The sequence below is a fragment of the Cricetulus griseus genome (genome assembly GCF_003668045.3).
Source record: "Cricetulus griseus strain 17A/GY chromosome 1 unlocalized genomic scaffold, alternate assembly CriGri-PICRH-1.0 chr1_1, whole genome shotgun sequence".
Classification (NCBI taxonomy): domain Eukaryota; kingdom Metazoa; phylum Chordata; class Mammalia; order Rodentia; family Cricetidae; genus Cricetulus; species Cricetulus griseus.
Genome location: NW_023276807.1, coordinates 21,730,997 through 21,750,730, shown reverse-complemented (window position 1 = coordinate 21,750,730; position 19,734 = coordinate 21,730,997). Strand labels below are relative to the sequence as shown.

The following is a 19,734-nucleotide window of genomic DNA, read 5'->3' as shown; positions in this document are numbered from 1 at the left end:
TTTTGGCATGTGTATGTGTAATGCTTGGGTATATGTGTTCCTATGTGTGGAGTACGTGTGTGTGTGTGTGTGTGTGTGTGTGTGTGTGTGTGTGTGTGTGTGTGTGCAAGTATGATGCACATATGTGCACAAGAATGTGGGAGCCAGAAGTTAACATTGGGTGTCTTCTTCAAGTGTTTTCCACTTTCTGTATGGTGGCCATGCCTCTTCCTTGAATCCAGAGCTCATTGATTTGACCAGTGTTGCTAGCTAGCTAACTTTCTCTGGAGGTCCCATCTCCTACCTCATGAGTCCTGGACTTACAGGTGGCATTTATGTGGGTGCTGGGGATCTGAACCCCAGTCCTCATTTGTGAATGACAAATGCTTTCCCCCACTGAATTATGTCCCCAGCCCTAAATTTGTTGTTCTTATCACTTCTTGGCATAAAGCATGTGGCCCATATTTGTTTTTATTGATGAAACAAATATTTAAGTGTCAGAATAATATATGACACTAGTGGTGAGAGGAAGTGAAGTTGATTAATGACATGAAGCCATTCCAAAAGCATCTGTAAAAGGAAAACAGCTCCGCTCCACTGTCTTCAGATAAAATATGAATCTCTAAGTTTAAATAAAAACTGGGCTGGAGGCATGGATCAGTGGTTCAGAGCACTGATTGCTCATGCAGAGGACCTGAATTCAATTCTCAGCACCAACTTGATAGCACAAAATTATTTATAACTCCAGTTTTGGGGACCCTGAGCTCCTTATGACCTCTCTGGTCACCATATAATATATATATATATATTAAAATAAATGTACATAAAATAAAGTAAATCTTTAAGACAAGACAAAGCAAACCTCTCATCCCATCACTGATACCATCAAGACTATCCTACTTATACTGTTTGCATTTCTCTATTGATGATTTCTCTAAACAACATAGTATTTGAGTACTAACTACATCAGTTCCCAGATTTGGATATACAGAACAGAGAACCACCTAATCAAACATATTGGTATCTTACCTGTGGCATATTCTGCTGGTTTAAAATCTGCCATAAAAACCACCGCTCCTTCTTGGTGCTTCTTCGTACTCGAAATATGACCGTTACAGAGTACTCCTCAGGAAGGCCTTTGGGAAATATCTTACTATGGGAAGAAAGAAAATAACTATTGTGAGGAGACTGAAGGTGGCCAGGGAAGAAATCCAATTGCAATTCTGTGAAACGTGATCTCTCAGTCATAGCTCCTCTCAAGGAGTTTATAACTTACCATTCATTCTTCAGCTGTTAGATATATGGGAGCAGCCATGTCTGCATTTTCTATGTAATTTTTATTTTCATCCTCTCCCTTTTTGTAATCATCTGATATGGTGTCATTAAAGGACAGGATATGGTGGGTAGGCTATAGTACTATGTTGTGCTCTTATCTAGAGGGGTATCTAACACAGATGAGCTCAGAGTTCACTGCATTCAGATGAACAGCAGTGATGGATCAAAATGAAAATTGGCTTCCTTGGTGGTTTTTGATGGAGAAGAGTGGAGATAATTTCCAAAAACATTGATTATAAATCAATGAATATTTTCTGAAGAAATTTTACCATATTAAACTCTTGAAGATAAGTTCTTAGTATTAATTTCCTGGGTAAGTTATGATGACACTAAATTAAATGAGATTTAGCTTTATTTTCATTCCCTGAGAAAAATTAATCTTTCTAGATGATAGATGCCAAAACATGTCCCCATTATTCTTCTACCTCAATCTCAAGTGGTCTTGGTAAAAACATAAGGAAACAAAAATATTTCACATTATACATATCCACATATGATGAATTTAATTTTCATTAGATAGTGAGCAATGTGTTTATTTCTTTTCATTAGATATGAAAAATTCTACAATATTGTAACACTGCTTTTCTTTTCTTTTTTTTCAAGTAAGAAAGTATGTCCCTTAAAGACAAACAGACTTGAAGTTGTCATATATAAATAAAGCACATCGTCCTTAATTTGTAACTACTAACTTTGAATACTATACTCAGCTCTACTAAAAGCAATAATCAAGACACTGACTACCAGGCTGCTATGGGGAACACAGACATTTTCTTTTTTCTCTCTGTGTTACACAGAGTCACATGTAGTAGATAATTTACAAAGAAAACATGAAAAAGATGTATTTGATTAAGGTTTTAATTTACTTACTTGGTTAAATAGAATGTTCACATATGTATCAATAGATCTATTTGTGTGTGTGTGTGTGTGTGTGTGTGTGTGTGTGTGTGTGTGTGACAGACAAAGCTCCCAGCCTAACCGAGTTTTGACTTTATGATAGTGGGAAGGTGGTATACATTAAGGAAAATGTATATAGGTTGGTGAGAAACTATATATCTATATAGAAACTATCTCACTATCGGTTGGTGAGAAACTAATTGAAACTTTTATATCGCTAAAATGTTATCTAATATGTGAATATGTATTTTAATAAATAGAGTTGTTACACCATTTTATTGCATTTCCTACTTTTCTTTGATATTGATCCTTATTCCCTTTCTATTTTATAGTTTGAAAATACTATTAGACAAAAAGCAAATGCAGGTGATTTTTTATTCATGTTCAAAATGGGCTATAAAGTAGTGAAGACAACTTACATCTTCAGCAATGCATTTGGCACAGGAACTGCTAGCAAACATATGGGGCACAGTGGTTCAAGGAGTTTTGTAAGAAGAGCCATCAAGAGAGGAGATTAGTGACCAGCCATCAGCAGTTGATGATAACCAATTGAGAGCAGGCATCTAAGATCCTCTTACAAGTACATGAGAAATCAACAAAAAATGTGAAATAGATCCAATTCAATGTTCCCTCAACATTTGTTCAAACTGGAGAGGCATAAAAAGTTCAATAAGTAGGTGTGAAGCATTTAAATGTCCCCCTTGAACTGTCATCTTCCTCTATTCTACACAACAAACCATTCCTCAATCAAACTGCAATGTGGGACAAATGAGGGCTGTATACAACAACCAGTAGTGACCAGTGAAGAGCACCAAATCACTTTTCAAAGCCAAATGGCACCAAAAATGTTATGGTGCTGTTTGGTAGTCTTCTCTAGTCTCATCCACTACGATTTTTTTAGTTCTAGAGAAATTGTTACCTATGAGAAGTATGCTCAATAAACTGATAACAGGCGCCAAAATCAGCAATGTTTGCAACACCATAGTTCGTCAGAAAGGGCACAATTCAAGACCATGCTTGACTGCACATTGCACAGTCAACATTCTAAAAGTTCAACAAATTGCACTATCAAGTTTTGCCTCATCTGTGATGTTCACTGTGATTGGACCTCTTGCCAACCAACTACTATTTCTTCTAGCATTTCAGCAACTTTTACAAGAAAAATACTTCTACAATCAACAGGATGAAGAAATACTTTCCAAGAGTCCATCAAATCCTGAAGCATGGATTTCCATGCCAAGAAACAAGCAAACCTATTTCTCATTGGCAAAAATGTGCTGACTACAGTGGTTCTTCTTTTACTTAATGAGGATATGTTTGAGACTAGTCATAATGATTTAAAATCCATGGCTCAAAACTGCAGTTCTTTGGCACCAAGTGGTTTGTTTTCTAATATATCTGGGAAAATGGAATATCAGACGAGGAATTGCTTCCATCCCATTAGTCTGTGAGACATTTTCTTAATTACTAATTTAAATAGGAAAGTCCAGACAACCACGATGGTGCCATCCTTCAGTGGGTTGGCTTGGACTGAAAAAGAAAAGGTGGCTGAATGTGAGCCTAAGAACAAGCCAGTATGCAGCATTTCTCCATGGTTATTGCTGTAATCTCTGGCTTTGAGGTCTTGCTTTGGCTTTCCTGAATTTAGACTGGAACCTGAAAACTGAAAAAAAGCCTTTCTTCTCCATCACTTCTGGTTACGATGTTTATCACAGTAGCAGAAAACAGTTGAACACAGTTGAATTTCCCAGTTGGATCTTTTCTGGGTTCAGACATGTGATGCACTATGCTCATTTGTGATACTGGAGGGCAGCGGGAGCCACAGGGCTCCATCAGTCAACATGATCATGAGAGTAAGAAGCCAGCTCTTCAGTGCACTATGCTGCTGAGGTAGATGGGCGAATGAAGTACATTCTCTGCTTTGAATATATTCACATTACCAAAAGCATCTGCATTTACATAAATGCATCTATCTAGGGCTGGGGAGACAGCTCAGCACTTAGAAGCACTTTTGCTCTTGCGGGGGGCTCAGCTTTGATCCGAAGTACATACATGGAAGCTCACAATTGTCTGAAACTCCAGTTCCAGGAAATCAAATATCTTTTTCTGGCCTCTATGAGCACTGTATACAAATAGTGCATATACATACATGCCATCAAACACTCACAGACATGGAATTAAAAATAATAAGTGAATCTTAAAAATAGACAAATTCACCTACATAGAATCTCGTTTTATTTTCTTTGTTGAGGGTTCAGCAAAAGAAGCAACAGACGTTATCAAAACCACATTATTATATCCCTTTAATTAATTGATAAGAAAACAATTTTTATTAATTTCCTCAAAATAAATCCCAGTAATTGGATATTGTTTCTTCTGGGATTTTTCCATTATCAAATAAAATTTTACTAAATTACTATTGACAATTACGATATAGTTTTAAGTAGTGTTGCTGACTTAACAGAACAACAGAGAACAACAGAACAGAACAACAACAACAACAAGGCAGGCATAGACACATGCCATTTCTCTTTGGGACTATTTAAACCTGAAAGGTGGGCACATGTAGGGTTGAAGAGACAATACCAAACACACTTCCACCTGGAAGCTTTCAGGCAGTTACAGGAAAACTAATGTTGAAGGAAATTCCAAACCCCACATTATTCCCTTATCACATGTAATAATAGTTGATATTCTTTCTGGTTTGCTTTCAATGTGAAAAGCATTGTCTGTGTTGGCATGATGAGTTAATGGGCATGCCTCACTGCCCAGCATTAGGCATGTGAAAACATTAGGCACATGAAAACACTTGGGAGTTTTCACCAAGGCTCTTCAAATGCTAATTTATGGTGATTATTTATCCAGATATATTCCCTTTTGTCCAAAAAGAATACTTTTGTTTTTACCTGATAAATGATGTTCACCTGGCTATAAGCATTTTGCAAGTGTAGGGGTGAGGAGGTAACGTGAGAGTCTCATGGTTCATTATAGAATTTCGCCTTTACCCCATTTTTTTTTAATTTTCTTAAATTTAAATTAGAAACAAGCTTGTTTTACATGTCAATCCCAGTTCCCTCTCCCTCCCCTTCTCCCCACTGAGCCCCTATCCCATCCCCTTTCTGCTCCCCAGGGAGGGTGAAGCCTTCCATTGGGGATCTTCAAAGTCGGTCATAACATTTGGAGCAGGGCCTAGGTCCTGGCTCATTCTTTGCTTTACAATCTCTTATTATGGTCAGTCTGAAAGATTTCTAGCTCAAATTCTTTAGCTAATAAGACCCTCACTTCCCTTGTGGTTGGGTAACGAAGATGGTAAGTTGGTAACTTGGGTCTTCAAACTCACGCGCTCATCAGATTCAGATATTCACACATGCACAGGAGTGTTTGCGCACCCATGCACAAATTCATGCATGTTCACCTACACACACTCCTCTCATCAGAAATCTGGTGAGGTAGATCTACTTTTTACCAACATTCCCTACCTACAACATTGAAGGTCCACCTCCTTGCTCTTGTTCAGTCAGATACATATTCCCCAACTGCATTCTCTCTTCTAGAAGGTACTCTAATATTTTCCATTGTTTAATATCCCAATTTACATACTTCTTTGCATATTTAAGAGTAAACCTCCTTTTAAATCTTTAATGTGTCGTTTTTCAAACCGTCTTATATCTTGCTTTGCAAATTATGTCGTCTCTTGCTATAAATCAGACTTCCTCTGACTGGGCTGTACAACTGGCAGCCTCTCGTTCACTTGCCAAACTAAATGAACATTCCATATATCAACACTTCCTCCAGAATTCTAACAGTATTACAATCAGCTATCCCACTACCCTCTTCTCCATCACCTTTCTCACTCTTTGTTCAGGTTTTAAGACTACTGGCATATTTTCTTGTTGTTGATATAAACTAAGACTTAAATCACAATGGCTTCCCTGTCAGGAAGACTAAAATGTAAACTTTCTGGGTGCTTACGGCTAACCCACTCACCTATTTGTCCTTAGCATCTACAGCAGTGCCTGTGTGAAGTAGATAATACATGTAATCCAATCAATAAATGAACTGAACTTGGCAGTTTTTCAGACAAAACCATGACTGAACATCAATATACCTCCCCAATTTTTATAAAACTGTGAATACATAATATTTCACAAATTCACCATTTCCTCTTATACCTCTCTATAAAAAATAGAGCAGTGAGTTAATAATAGTAAGTTACACTGGTCCTTACATAGAGGACACATGTGAGGACTGTAGGCAACAGCTCAGTCCATCCACAGGGACAGCTGTTAAAAGTACCAGCCAGCTGGTACCGCATGGGAATATAGATTCATTGTTGCCAGACCATCTGATTTTTCCTAAGAAGCCAAAAGCTCAAATTCTGGAGTTATATCTAAAATGTTTAGAGCTTTAAGTGTTCACAGTTAATCACACTTTTCATAAATACTGTCCAGAGCAATAATGGACAAAGCCAATGAGTAGCAGTTAGTAAACTTGGAATTATACCATCGTCAGCTGAATTCTCATCTAGTATAGAACACTATAAAACTTTGAAAGATGACAAAAGGAAGGCCCTTAGCCTGCTCTCATTGCTTCTTCAAACTGGTTGAGAGTGGAGAAGTGTTCTGAGGACATAAAGAAGTAATATAAATTGGTTCAGAATAGGGATATGTTAAGGTGGCCAAAATCAGAACTACATGATATGAATGGCCAACCTAATGTTGAAAGTAAAATTAAACATCCTTATTAAGAGCAAAGCAAGATGGCAGCTGTTGAAGATTCTCACAGTGATCTGTTGAAAGGAATAGAGCCATGAGGGTGTAGTGAGAGATGTCTTGAATACCTTGTCTCTGAGTCGCAGACCCTAGACCACTGCCAACTGTATCTCTGAGCTTTGGTGATAATCTATGCTTCTGGGACTCCTACTTCCTATTTTCACCAAAATAGAAGGGCTTCCTAAATCATGTCATTTTGGGGGAAGAGGTTTGAGACATGATTTCTCTGTGTAGCTTTGGAGCCTGTCCTGGAACTAGCTCTTGTAGACCAGGCTGGTCTTGAATTGACAGAGAGCTACCTGCCTCCTGCCTCCTGCCTCCTGCCTCCTGCCTCCTGCCTCCTGCCTCCTGCCTCCTGCCTCCGCCTCTGCCTCCCAAGTGCTGGAATTAAAGGTGTGAGCCACCAGTGCCCGGCTCTAAATCATGTCTTAACCCACTTCTCTAATTCTCCTCATTTGCCACCTCTTCGTGGGTGATGCCTCCGACTAAATCCACATTTAGAAACTCTGTGGACTCTATGAGCTGGATACAGTCTCTCCTCCTGTGGAGTTCATGGGTATGTTCAAGGATAAAACAATTGAGATCTCATCAGCTTTCACCAGTTTGGCAAATACCGAGAGTGCAGGAAGGGTGGGAGGAGCTTGTCGTCATTGCTTCTTTTCTCTGTGTGTCTTTGTCTCTTTTTCCTCATTCATAAAGTTTTCTTCTCTAGACTGTTATTCCCATTCCCCACAAGGTCTCAATGTCTGGCTATATTTTCTGTGCTTTTTCCAATATTTTTAACATAGTCTTTCAACTCATGCTTTCACTCCAGTGACCGCAGGCAGTAGGAAGGGGGCTGTGGTATGCAACTCATAGAATATGCTAAGGATGGTCTTAGAAGCATTGAACTATTCCTAGTGGGTAAGTTTTGGAAAATTGTGTTTTTTAATCAAGAATCTTAGTTTATTTGGCCCAGGGCTATTTCAGTGCAAGGTTCTTAACAAGCACATTTTTACATTTGAAGTATCTTTTGATGCTTTCTGAGTCCATTATGATTGGAAAATATATTTAATGTGAAAGTGAAACATTTAAAATTTTAGAATATATGGCCTATTCTGGACAATGTTCCATGCACACTTGAGAAGCACATGTATTCTTCTTCTTCAGGAAGGAATGTCCTCCAGAAAACTGTTAGAATAAGGTATGTCACAGACTTCAAGTTTTCCATTTCCTTGAAAATTTTCTACCTAATGGTCCATTAATCTTTACATTTGGCATTGAAGTTTTCCAAAATTTTTATTGAATTATCTATTTCTGTCTTCAAAACTGTTAGACTTTGTATATTTTAGGGCTATGTTGTTGGGTGCATATACAATGATCATGCTATCACCCTTTGAAGCATTAAGATTACAAAAATGGTGAATTATAAAACCAGCCTTTTCTTAAAGTCTGTTTGTCTGAGATTTGTATAGCTACTATAGCAGTCTTTATAGCCACTAGAGCAACCTTTTAATTCAGATTGAGTGGCATAATTATCTCTTATTTTTAATGAATTCTTTTTACTGAAATTTGAAAAATGAAGTATGTCTGTCTATTTTAAATAGTACACAGATATATATCATACTTTTTATCAATTTGATAAATATTTGCAACTAATATAATTTTCATTAAGATAAGATTTATACTTATCATTTGCTATTTGTTTTCCACTTACTTTGTGTTTTTATTGTTCCATTAATTACTTGTGTTAAATGTGTTAAATGTTTATTCCTTTAAAAAGTATATTGTTCGTGTTACTTTCTTACTGACTGCTCTCAGTATTATACCTAACATAGATTTTACAACACTGTGGTATAGATAAATGACAACTTAGTTTCAATTATATATATATAATATATTTTATATATAAACTTTGTTTCTATATAACCATTTCTTCTCCCTTGCATTGTGCTATTTTTGCATCTTTATACTTAATATACCCATCAACATAGACTTATAGGTATTAATATATGTGCATACATATGTATTTATGCCTATGCATTTTAAACATAATAAGAAAATAAAAGAGTTAAAAATAAACAAAGGACTGGACAGATAAAGTATTAGCTTGGCACATAAGCAAAAGGACAAGAGTTCAATCCAAGCACACACATTAAAGCAAGGCATGATGTCTTGAACTTGTAGTCCCAGCACTGATGAAGCAGAGAAGGGAGGGTCCCTGAGACTCATCTATAAGCCTCCCAGCTCTGCTCTGGGGTATTGGATGACTACAAGTCTACAGCTCTTGTTAGTCTTCTGGTTATATTTACCAAGAGCTTCAAAATTGTCCAAAGTTACAATGTTTTTTTTGGTTTTTTTTTGTTTTGGTTTTTCGAGACAGGGTTTCTCTGTGTAGCTTTTGGAGCCTATCCTGGCACTCGCTCTGGAGACGAGGCTGGCCTCGAACTCACAGAGATCTGCCTGCCTCTGCCTCCAGAGTGCTGGGATTAAAGGCGTGGGCCACCAACGCCCGGCCAAAGTTACAATCTTAAGGCCTTCTCAAGTCTTTCCAGTCTTTCCACACAACCTTATGAACAACAGTAAGTGTCTGGATTCCCACAAATGGTGGTTGTAATTCTAAACAACAGTCGTTGGTTGTTTTCCACGATTTCCCAAAGGAAGAAGCAACTCCTACTGATCGAGCTCTGGCCTGGTAAAATAAATACCAACTTTGGGCATCAGGCAGGTAAAGCAATGGGAATTCTCAAGGAAGGAGTTTATTAAGAACCCAGAGCCCCTTGTAACCACCCCAGTGGCTTCTATGTTGCTGTCAATGTGTACTAGACTTAAACAGTCATTAGATTATTGTAAGCTCTTGCTTTATTGAAAGTTCTGAAAACACTGATTTAGACAATTTTAGTCTATCTCTCTTTGCTTTAAATGGAACAGATTTTTTTCTTTTAAATCTTTCAGTGGAAGAAAGAACATCAACAACACAGTTATTTTAAGTCATTTTGTAACACAACAAAAATAATTAAACAACTTTTTTGTCATATTCTACTTGGATTATCACTGTGCTCATCTCTGATTGACACTGAATGCAAGCATGGAATTTATATTTACCACAAAGTCTATCAGCATTTCAATGGGGCACCTGATGACTTTGTGTTAAAGAAATAAGAGAATGAGCAACAAAGTAGTTAAAGGCAGACTTAATTTTAGTGTGAAACTTATAAACTTCATATATAAAGGTTATGCATTCACAGTGGATACAGATCTTTATAATTATCATATTTCTCTTTCAGAAATCTATATTCAGTCTTTGAAAACAAAAAACTGATTTTATTTTGCTTGCCAAGAATGTAAGTTTTAAAGAGAAATTTCTTTAAAGATGAGATGTGTTTTAAAGATAAGATGTTAAAAATGATATCTGCTCTTACCAGCTTGGTTTCGTGTTTACAGGACACACACACAAACCCTCAGTGTGACACAGAATAGTTTCTCTAGGCCTTGCCAAAGTTTCTATTATAAAAGAGGCCATATTGGATTACTTGTGTGCTACCAGAGAGATATAATGACAGCTTGCTATGTCCAAGATATCCAGCCTGAATGTTTTTGTATGGAGTGTAATTTCCTATAAGAAACCTTATCTGTTGCTTATTCAGTGAGATTGCCATTAAGGAAAATATTGTTAAGCTTTACTCAAATAAATATATATATAGCTATGCTATAAATTATCACTGGAATATTTTCTGCCTTTGCCCTATTTTATATTCATTGCTTCTAGACCAATATCATCCATATAAATTTTACCCACATGCATGAATGTTAACCTACTCTTGAAGGCTCAATGGAATTTTGAATTTACTCCACCATGTGTTTTCTATGTCTATTTTCTACACATTATAGCGTGTTACCTAAATGTTTAGGGACCGGCGAGGCCATAAGCATTCCAAGTCAAGAACGATCAATATAAAATCAGTATTTTAAATCACTAATTATCATAGTGATTAAAGTTATGCTGAATTATCCAGAGGTACCAGGGAAAATTGCTTCCATGGTGTCCCATTTGTGTCAGCTGCTGAGCGTGGGGCTAGCATCCAGGATGTTGCTGAGGTTTCATGATTCACATGTCGTAAAAGACTTTGAACTTGTCATTTATTTCAGTGTTGCAAAAATCTCTTAGCTTTCATCTGTTCTCAGGCATTCTCTGTACAGCAGACCCAGATTCAATCACACAGAGAAAGACAATAGTGTGAAGCTGAAGGAGAGGAGCTAGCAAGCATCAAGTACCAGCCTCCTTCAAGTGACCAGAGAGGGCAGAAAATGGTGTCATATCTGAGAACTTGCATCAGTGGGGTTTTGATGGCAACAAAGACAGATTTTTTTTTAAAAAAAAAATCTGAATATTACAGTGTTTCCCTTTGGCTGTCAAAATTGAGGAAGAGTTCTTTTTTTTTTTTCTTTTTATCTTCTGTATTTACTCAATTTTTCCAAAAGGCATGAATCCTATTGATGATCATTTAAAAAACCCAACTGAGCCAGGCATGGTGGCTCATGCCTTTAAACCCAGCCCTCCAGAGGCAGAGGCAGGCAGATCTCTGAGTTTCAGGCCAGCCTGGTCTACAGAGCAAGTTCCAGAACAATCAGGGCTACACAGGGAAACCCCTGCCTCAAAAAAACAAAAACAAAAGCAAATCCCCACAACTGTTTCCATTTAGAGAAAAAATACTAACCCTTAAAATGACTTGTTTTCTTCAGAGACCTAACAATAGAGTAGTATAGACTAATGCCACCTCTTTCTAATCCTCCAAATGTTTTCATATGAAAGTAGTGAGGCGAGTTATATGAATGATGATAAGTAGACTACTAATTACATTTTTCTATTATCATAGGCAAAGCTAAGCCACTAAAGTCTGTAATTACCACTTTACACAGAGGAAAAGCCTGAAGCATCAGAAAAGGTGGGGAAAAAAAACTTCAAATGAAAATGTGCCTGAGTGAATATTTTCTCCATATAGTTAAAATTGAACAATTTATGACAAAAACACTAAGACATACGAAACTGCATTTTAACAAATAGCATTTAAAGTATCCGGGAAAGAATTCATTGTTCAGAATTTCAGATAGAACTATATTTATCCAAATTGTACATGAACTATATTCTCTAGTGATTTTTATGCCTTGGTGATTAATGAGATTTCTTGCTAGGCAAAATTTATTTAATATCATTAGGAAGAACAAATAAGATACTAAAGTTTAGATAGCTTGTGTATTGTAAGAAAGCTCTCGGCAAGAGACAGAGAATGGCATTGGCCACCCTGTGTTTGTTTAATTATTGTGAAATGGAATTGTACTTCCAAAGTCATTTAAATGTATGGTACTGGGTCAAAAAGGGTTGGATGGTGACAGCATTCGCTCTGATTAAGCAGTGCTTTCACTGAAAGCCCAGGTTCTTGATATCCACTGGTAGGCTGCTCTTCCTGGGTAGAGCTTCTGTTTATAAAACACAAGCTCTGTTAACCCCAGACCCTAGTCAACATTGAAAACCAGTTACATGTTGCTACCAGGTTATCTAATAATCAGTCCTCATTTTGGAAAGCACAGAGCTGAGGTCTGCAGGGATTATTATAAAGGAAGGACATTTTGGTAAAGAACACAGAAGGAAGACCAAGTTTGGAGTTCAAAACACCCCTAAGTTAGCTAGACCAAAATGACACACTGCTGTTATGAGATCTGAGAACTCAAAATGTCACCTTGGGATATGGAGGGGACGGGGAGACAGGGGCATAGAGGGAGCAAAGAAGAGGAGAAGGATGAATAGGGAGGGGGAGGGGAAGAGATATGCTAGAAGGGAGATAAACCCTGGTCAACTTTGTCAACTTCCCCCTGGACTTACAGGTCTGTGTTCCTCCTGGACATCTCTACTTGGAGGCCAAAATCATCCTTTTGTTCAACTTCTTGCTTTTCTAGCCAAAGACATCTCTCTGTCAACATTCCACAATTCAAGAGAGACACAGTCATTCTCCCAGATGTTCCAATCACATCCCTGGAAGTCAGTTTAATTCTTGCCTTTCCTTCATTATCAACACAATCCACTGGCAAATCTTACTTCTTCCACTACCAAAACAGACCCCAATTCTATCTACTCTTCTCCATCTACACGACCATTGTCCAAGAAGTCAGCTTCTGTCCATAGAACTCCTGTCACACTATCATGGTTAGACACATTCTTTTTCCTCTTGTTCTCATTCTGGCTTACACGTGGTAGATAGAATGAACATTTAAAGTAAAAAATTACTTAACCTTTCTTTTAGAACATGTCTTCAGTTTGCAGAGTAAAAGGCACATTCCTGATGCTAGCCCAAAAGCCGAGGTCCCGCCTCTAACACATTGCCTTCTACCCCAGATTCGGTGTGGCAGCTATGGATTGCCACAGTGACCTGGATTTTGATTCTTTGAATACACTGTGGTCATTGAAGCCTTGGTCCTTTGTGTCTTCTGTGCCCTCTCATGGGACAGTCTTTCTAGAGTTTTCATTTACACGGGTGCTCCTCATCATTCTTGTCTCAGCTCAAATGTCATTTTCTCTAAGAAGCTTAAATTTGTCCTGGCTCCAGTCACTACCTGACACATTGCCTTGCTCTACTTTCTTCAATCTTCTGAGTCTCAGATAATTTAACATCTTAAACAAGTATTACCTATTTACAACCATCATAAAATGATTTCCATGAAAACAGGGCTATGGCCAACTTGTTCCTGTTAAACGACCATCAGGACTGTGACCTGTGCCATTTGCAGAAACCCACAAAGCTTGTGATCCTGGCAGAGATCACAATGAGACTTGAACTCATCACTTTATTTCAAGGTTAGTTTTTTCCAGGCTATCAAGTTGTTCATATCCTCCTTGGTTGCAAATAAGATTCTCCCCATCATTACTAACCTGACTGAAAAGTAACCTTTTCAAACGCTGATGAAGAAGAGAAGTCTCTGTTTCTTTTCCTGAGCATGGGGGAGTGAGTAAATTAATATGCAATATTAATTTTACAAATTTTAAGAAAGGAAAATAATCAATGTTTACAATCACAATGATATTAGCAACAACACCAAATCATATTTGGTCTCTAAGGAAAATATTCACTCTGACATTTGTACTTCCTAGGTGCCTGGTATCCCTGAGGTTGATAATTACAGTTCCTTCCCCTCCAGTTATTTGAGAACTCCAGGAAGTATCATAAAACACTCAGTAGTATCTTCAAAATGGGTTAATTACAGTCTGTTGGGTTTTAGGAAAGATACATGCTAAAGAAGGTAAAATCGGAACTATTTTCCCTTATAAGCTCTAGAGATTACTTATTTATTTTAGACAAGTACTTCTTTAACTCAACTTTCAGGAAGGAGTGAAAATCTCAAGTTACATAATGAAACAAAAAGTATTGAAGAACTTTGATGAAAAGCGTCTGTGTGTTCTGTAGAAGAAAGGTACTGGATTGGGATTCTGTAGAAGAAAGGTACTGGATTGGGATTGTAACACTCTGGGAAGAAAACTAACAGAATGGTAACCTAATTAAAAAGATGAATGCCTCTTTTCTTAGGAAAAAAACAGATTTAAGTCATTTTATTTTTCTTGTATAAAAACCCTTCCTTATGTGTTAGCAATGGCTGGAGCCTGGGTCATCTTTTGGGTCATCCATCTGAATGGAGACTTGGTTAGGGTTTTCATAAGATAGTGAATTCCTCTTAAGTGGACTTCGTGAACACAATCCAGAGGTCAGGGGTCAAGTAGCTATATCTTGGAGATGGCATCCAAGGTAGCACTGACTGGATAGTAATCAAAAGGGATTGGTGGCTTAATTTTTAAAAAGAGAAGTGTTTCCCACAATGGAGCTGATGAACTCCTTAGGAACAGAGAAGCCACTTTGGGGCAGGTCGGTAATGCATTAGGAATGTCATCCTCTCTCTTCTCTTGCTTAAAAATCCACCATGCACACACTGGACCTGTGTGATTGCCAGAGCTGAGGGAGGTGATGAATAACTCTTTAGGATGTAAAGTAACAATCACAAATCTGACTGTTTTGAGCAATGAGCCAACCAAGACCCTTTGCACAGATCCTGGGTCATTGTTCTCTGTGCAGATCCATGTCTATTCTACCCCATTCATCCACCAAGTTCCCAAACCAGGGTCTGACATTTCTTCCTACCCACGGAGTTAACTAATTGAAGGTAAAGAGCCTCATCTCTCAAGGATGGAAAGTTTCAGCTGAGCAAATTGGAAGGCATCCCTGGCTGACCAATGAATGGGAAACCAGTAGGGACTGTCTCCAGGGAACAAGGCTTCACTTTCCACCTCCTTTCCAGGTGGCAAACACTGGAAGTTTGGCAAATTCAGGAAAGATGACACTGAAAATAAGTCACTTGTAAAATATAGACAAATATGTACTGGCATAGGTGTTTTATGGGAGAAGGAAATGTAAGACAGATTGATTTATTCTCCATCACAAGCTTAGATGTTTCTCTGATGAGAAAAATAAAGATCATGGTGAAAAGTCATCGATTCATGTTTCTTGGTATATTAAGTCATTTCCTTGTATAGAAAGGTCAGTCTGGTGAAGTTTTCTATATTCCTACAGGAATCACAGTCTGCTAGGCAGCCAACAGCACCTCTGTCTCACACACAAAGTAAAAAATAAAACCAAACTACAGAGTAAGAGGTCGGGAGGAAAAACTACCTCCAAATTCCCATTTCCTTTCTGCCTACTTCCCCGCTATGGAATAAAGAATGTGCGGCCAGAGGGAATCTATGAAAAAGAAGAGAGCTTTGCACATTTTCAAACCTTCAGTGCTCATAAACTACAAAAAGGAGGCTGTAGTTGTTCTAGAAAAACTTCACTTTGTAAATTATGTTCCCCACATCAAGTGTAATTTGTTTTGAAACAATGACTTGTTCAAAAAGCTTAATTATTGATTACATGGGTCCCAGTCCTAACTCTTCAAGCAGTCCCTAGCCCGGAGCCTTAAGTAAAGCTGCCTTTTAGAAAGTGTTATTCCAGCAGAGCTAAAGCAAGTTTTCCAGATCATAGTTAACAAGACCGACGTTTGTTTATTTATTTTTCCTTCTAAAATGAATGGCCCCATGGAAAAAAATCTATTTTTAAACATTAAGAAATGGTTTCCAAATTAATTCTTCCATTCTGAATAAGTGTGAGGCAGAGTTTATAAAGAACTTCCGTATTTACCAGTATCACCGAGGCCTCTGCCTTGCTGAACATCTTCCAGGAAGAGAAATATGATACAAGTTACATTTCCTGAGAGTGAAGTGAGAGATGCCTGGAGTTTATAGTAAGTCATTTCTTTCCCAGCTGACATCCACATCACCTGTCCACTTACAGGCAATTTGGCTAGCTGGGCTGGAGAGTCTGTAGAAATGCCTTCCCTTGGGCTTGGGGATAATGTTTGATTTCAGATCCATAAAGAGTCTGAAATCTTAGCCTTTTTGTATTTGCTAAGAGGATTCGGACAGATACGTTGTTAATGGGAAAACAAAGCTTGTGTGGTGCTCTAGTAATTTCTCGACTTTTCTGGTAACCACTTTTTCATTGTGGCGTTGTAAATGACTTCCTATTAAACACAAGCCCTTCTACCAATGTCATCCAGCCTCCAAACAAAAAGCAAAATCAAAAACACGAGGGCAATTAAGCGAGTTGCTCTCCAGAAAGAGAGGACCCATTGCAACTGAGTCTTATCTGGCATTTCTCACCCAAGGAAGATCAAAACATCTTAAGGAAAACCCAGTCTCCACAGGAGTCCCTGGAAATTGGAAATGTCCTTTCTGGGATCTGGGTGCTCAACTCCTGCTCCAGGATCCACTTAGGAAGTCTGTGATTTCTCAGTGGCATTCACACAGTTCCTGTTTTTCTTTTCCTAGTGTGTGTACGGTGCCCTTCCACACCTTTGGTTTTTTAGATGAATGGGGTTCACACTCTTCAGACCAGCACACATGGCCTTTCAGAATAGCCTTGCCTATCTAGACACTCTCAAGCTCATGTTCACTAACCGCACAGGATTCTCTCAGTATCCCTCCAACTACCTTGACCTTTAAAACCACTGTAATACTGCCTTTAATAGCCATAGCAATGCTGTCCCCCAGCTAACCTAGCACATAAGTACTTTAAACTACAACCTTTCAAAGCCTCTGTAAAACTGTTCCACATCTGGTCTCCCAGAGTGCATGTCACATATACATGACATGACATTCCATAATAGCTAATTGTTGGCCTCTCTGTCTTTTGAGACAGAAATAACTTGAAAGCATGGACTATGCCTTTATTCATCTTTCAGTCCACAGTGAGTATCCATGATCATTAGGAATCGAGTGAAATACTTTGCAGAATTTCTTTTTCTTCACTGGCATCAAAGCCAAACTTAATAGTGGCACAATACCATAAAGCGCCTTTCTCTATAGCCCTCGTAAGCACAGATCATTTTACATGCTTATTATGTGTGTGTCAAAAAGAGCAAGGCAACATGAGGGCAACTGAAAGAATTGCTTGTATTCATATCTCTAACTTTGGAGCCTCATGGGGGGAGAACCAGGAGTCAGTAGAACTATATTTACTGAGAACTCTGTGAGGCTATGTGGATACACAATGCTGCCTCAGTGCCCCAGAGTCAGAGGCATTGGATCCTTACTGCACCCCTCCAAAGTGTGTGTGTGTGTGTGTGTGTGTGTGTGTGTGTGTGTGTGTGTGTGTGTTCGTGTACACAGACCTACAGACCTAGCACTCAGTCATAAGCTACAGGGCAACTTTGGTACCTGAAGACTGATGATGAGCAGGTCTGGGCACAATTTGACTGGCTCTTGGGAAGCAACATATTCATGAATAGGAATTCCAGCAAGGATGATATCCATGACAAGCAATTTAGAAAATAATGATGGAAGTGGACTTGCTTGCTTTGATTTATATTTTCATTATAAAGCTAGGAATTAAACTAATACTCAAGGACATTACATACACTATGGCAGTGGTCACTGCTGGAACTCCTGGACTACATCCCCTACCCAATCATACCTTTTAATTTTAAACATGAATATGTGATGAACACCCCTAAGTCTCTCGGAAAATAAACCCAAATAACCTTTAGGGGGACTGGGGATCCCTAGATAATCATGTAATGAGTAGGTATCACAATGACAGAAGCTTTCATGAACTCATGACATCATTTGGATCCTCAAAATGATTGAGTCTTCAGGGACCAATTATATGACTCAGGTCAGAATGAGATCAGAATTGTGTACAAAATTCCACCAAAAGTAAGGTGTATTGGAGCAAAAAATGAACCAATTTGACTGAGAACATCAGCTAGGATTGAATGCTGAAGATAGGGCATGCACTAAGTTTTCTAGGCTACATAGTACTGTAGCTGGCAGGAAAGATAAACATGGGTATGAGAGAGACATTGTAATACTGATACTATTGACACTGGAAATAGAACAGTAATTGTTAGTATCTCAGAGAAACAATTTTTTTATAGGGCTGAAGAAATATTTGTCAGATGTGAATGGGTTAATGGAACAATAAGAAAATACATCAGTAACACTGAGAGGTTTGTGCCTGAATGGGGCTGTGAAGGAAAATGTTTCAAGACCAGGATGGGAATACGTATATATTTAAAGAATAAGAGGCCAAGACACTATGGAGGAACGAGTTGAAGACACAAGAGCAAAGGACCAATAGTGGATGAAGGTCTCAGAGGAGGCTGGCTGGGAGGAGATTAAGATCACAAATGAGGAAAGCAGAAAGGTCACCTCTGGGGAAGATAGCTGAAATAAGGATCCCCAGATGTAAAGAGGAGTTCAAGTAAAATCACACAATTCAAACTCATATTCAAGCATCCAGATGTTAATTCCTCATAGTATCACCATGTGTGTCAATGCTGATTAAAATTTTCACTGCCAAATCTATCCCAAATTCACTTAAAATATCTAGTCACAACAAATGAAAGTTTTCCTCTCTATTATTTGAATGTTTTATTTTTGCTTAAAGTTATAAAATGTTCACCTTTTTAGAGTGAATGTATTTGTTTGTTTTGTTTTGTTTTGTTTTTGGAAACAGGGTTTCTCTGTGTTGCTTTGGAGCCTTTTCCTGGAATAGAGCTCTTATAAACCAGGCTGGTCTTGAACTCACAGAGATCCTCCTGCCTCTGCCTGGGATTAAAGGCGTGTGCCACCACTGCTCAGCAAGTGAATGTATCTTAAGAAATGCAAGTTGTCATTAAAATGAGGTTATGGACAAGGTATGCGCAAGTATGTGGGCCACATGAAATAATATAGGGAATTTTAGGTTTAGCATTTTTGATTAGCCTTCATTGTGAAGAAGAAAAAATTGAAATTGTAAGAACTTAATAAGTTATTAGGCACCACAATTATTCTTCCTTGGTTGAAATAAATCTCAAAGTTTATCATTGAAATTGTGATTATATTTTACTATTTGCTAGTGTCCAAGAATGGTTGTAAAACTATTTTATTATTATAGTGGCAGTTTATGAAAACAGAGTCCTAACACCTTACAGAAAAATCTGTAGAGTTGCTATAAATGTATCCTTAAGTATATAACAAAGGATCTTATATCACTACTATCAATAATTCAACTAATTCGTAAATTTAGGGCCAGAATGATGGATCACAGGGTAAAAGTACAGGTAGCCAAACCTGACAACCTGGGTTCCATTCTGGAAGCCATATAGTAGAATGAGAGCACCAAATTCCACAAGTTATCCTCTGCCTCTATGTTAT

The 19,734-nt window shown here is 38.0% G+C and overlaps 1 protein-coding gene and 1 non-coding gene across 2 annotated transcripts in view; both read right to left on the bottom strand.

Moving 5' to 3' along the window:
* Col19a1 (collagen type XIX alpha 1 chain) overlaps positions 1-19,734 on the bottom strand; it is a 298,074-nt gene that overhangs the window by 254,980 nt on the left and 23,360 nt on the right. Inside the window, exon 4 of the mRNA XM_027392846.2 lies at positions 1,009-1,132. Coding sequence (XP_027248647.2) covers positions 1,009-1,132 — 124 coding nt within the window. The remainder of the gene's footprint in view (positions 1-1,008; positions 1,133-19,734) is intronic.
* Positions 14,827-14,966, bottom strand: LOC113833082. The gene has a single exon (XR_003480623.1). It is a non-coding gene; the product is annotated as a small nucleolar RNA SNORA64/SNORA10 family (small nucleolar RNA).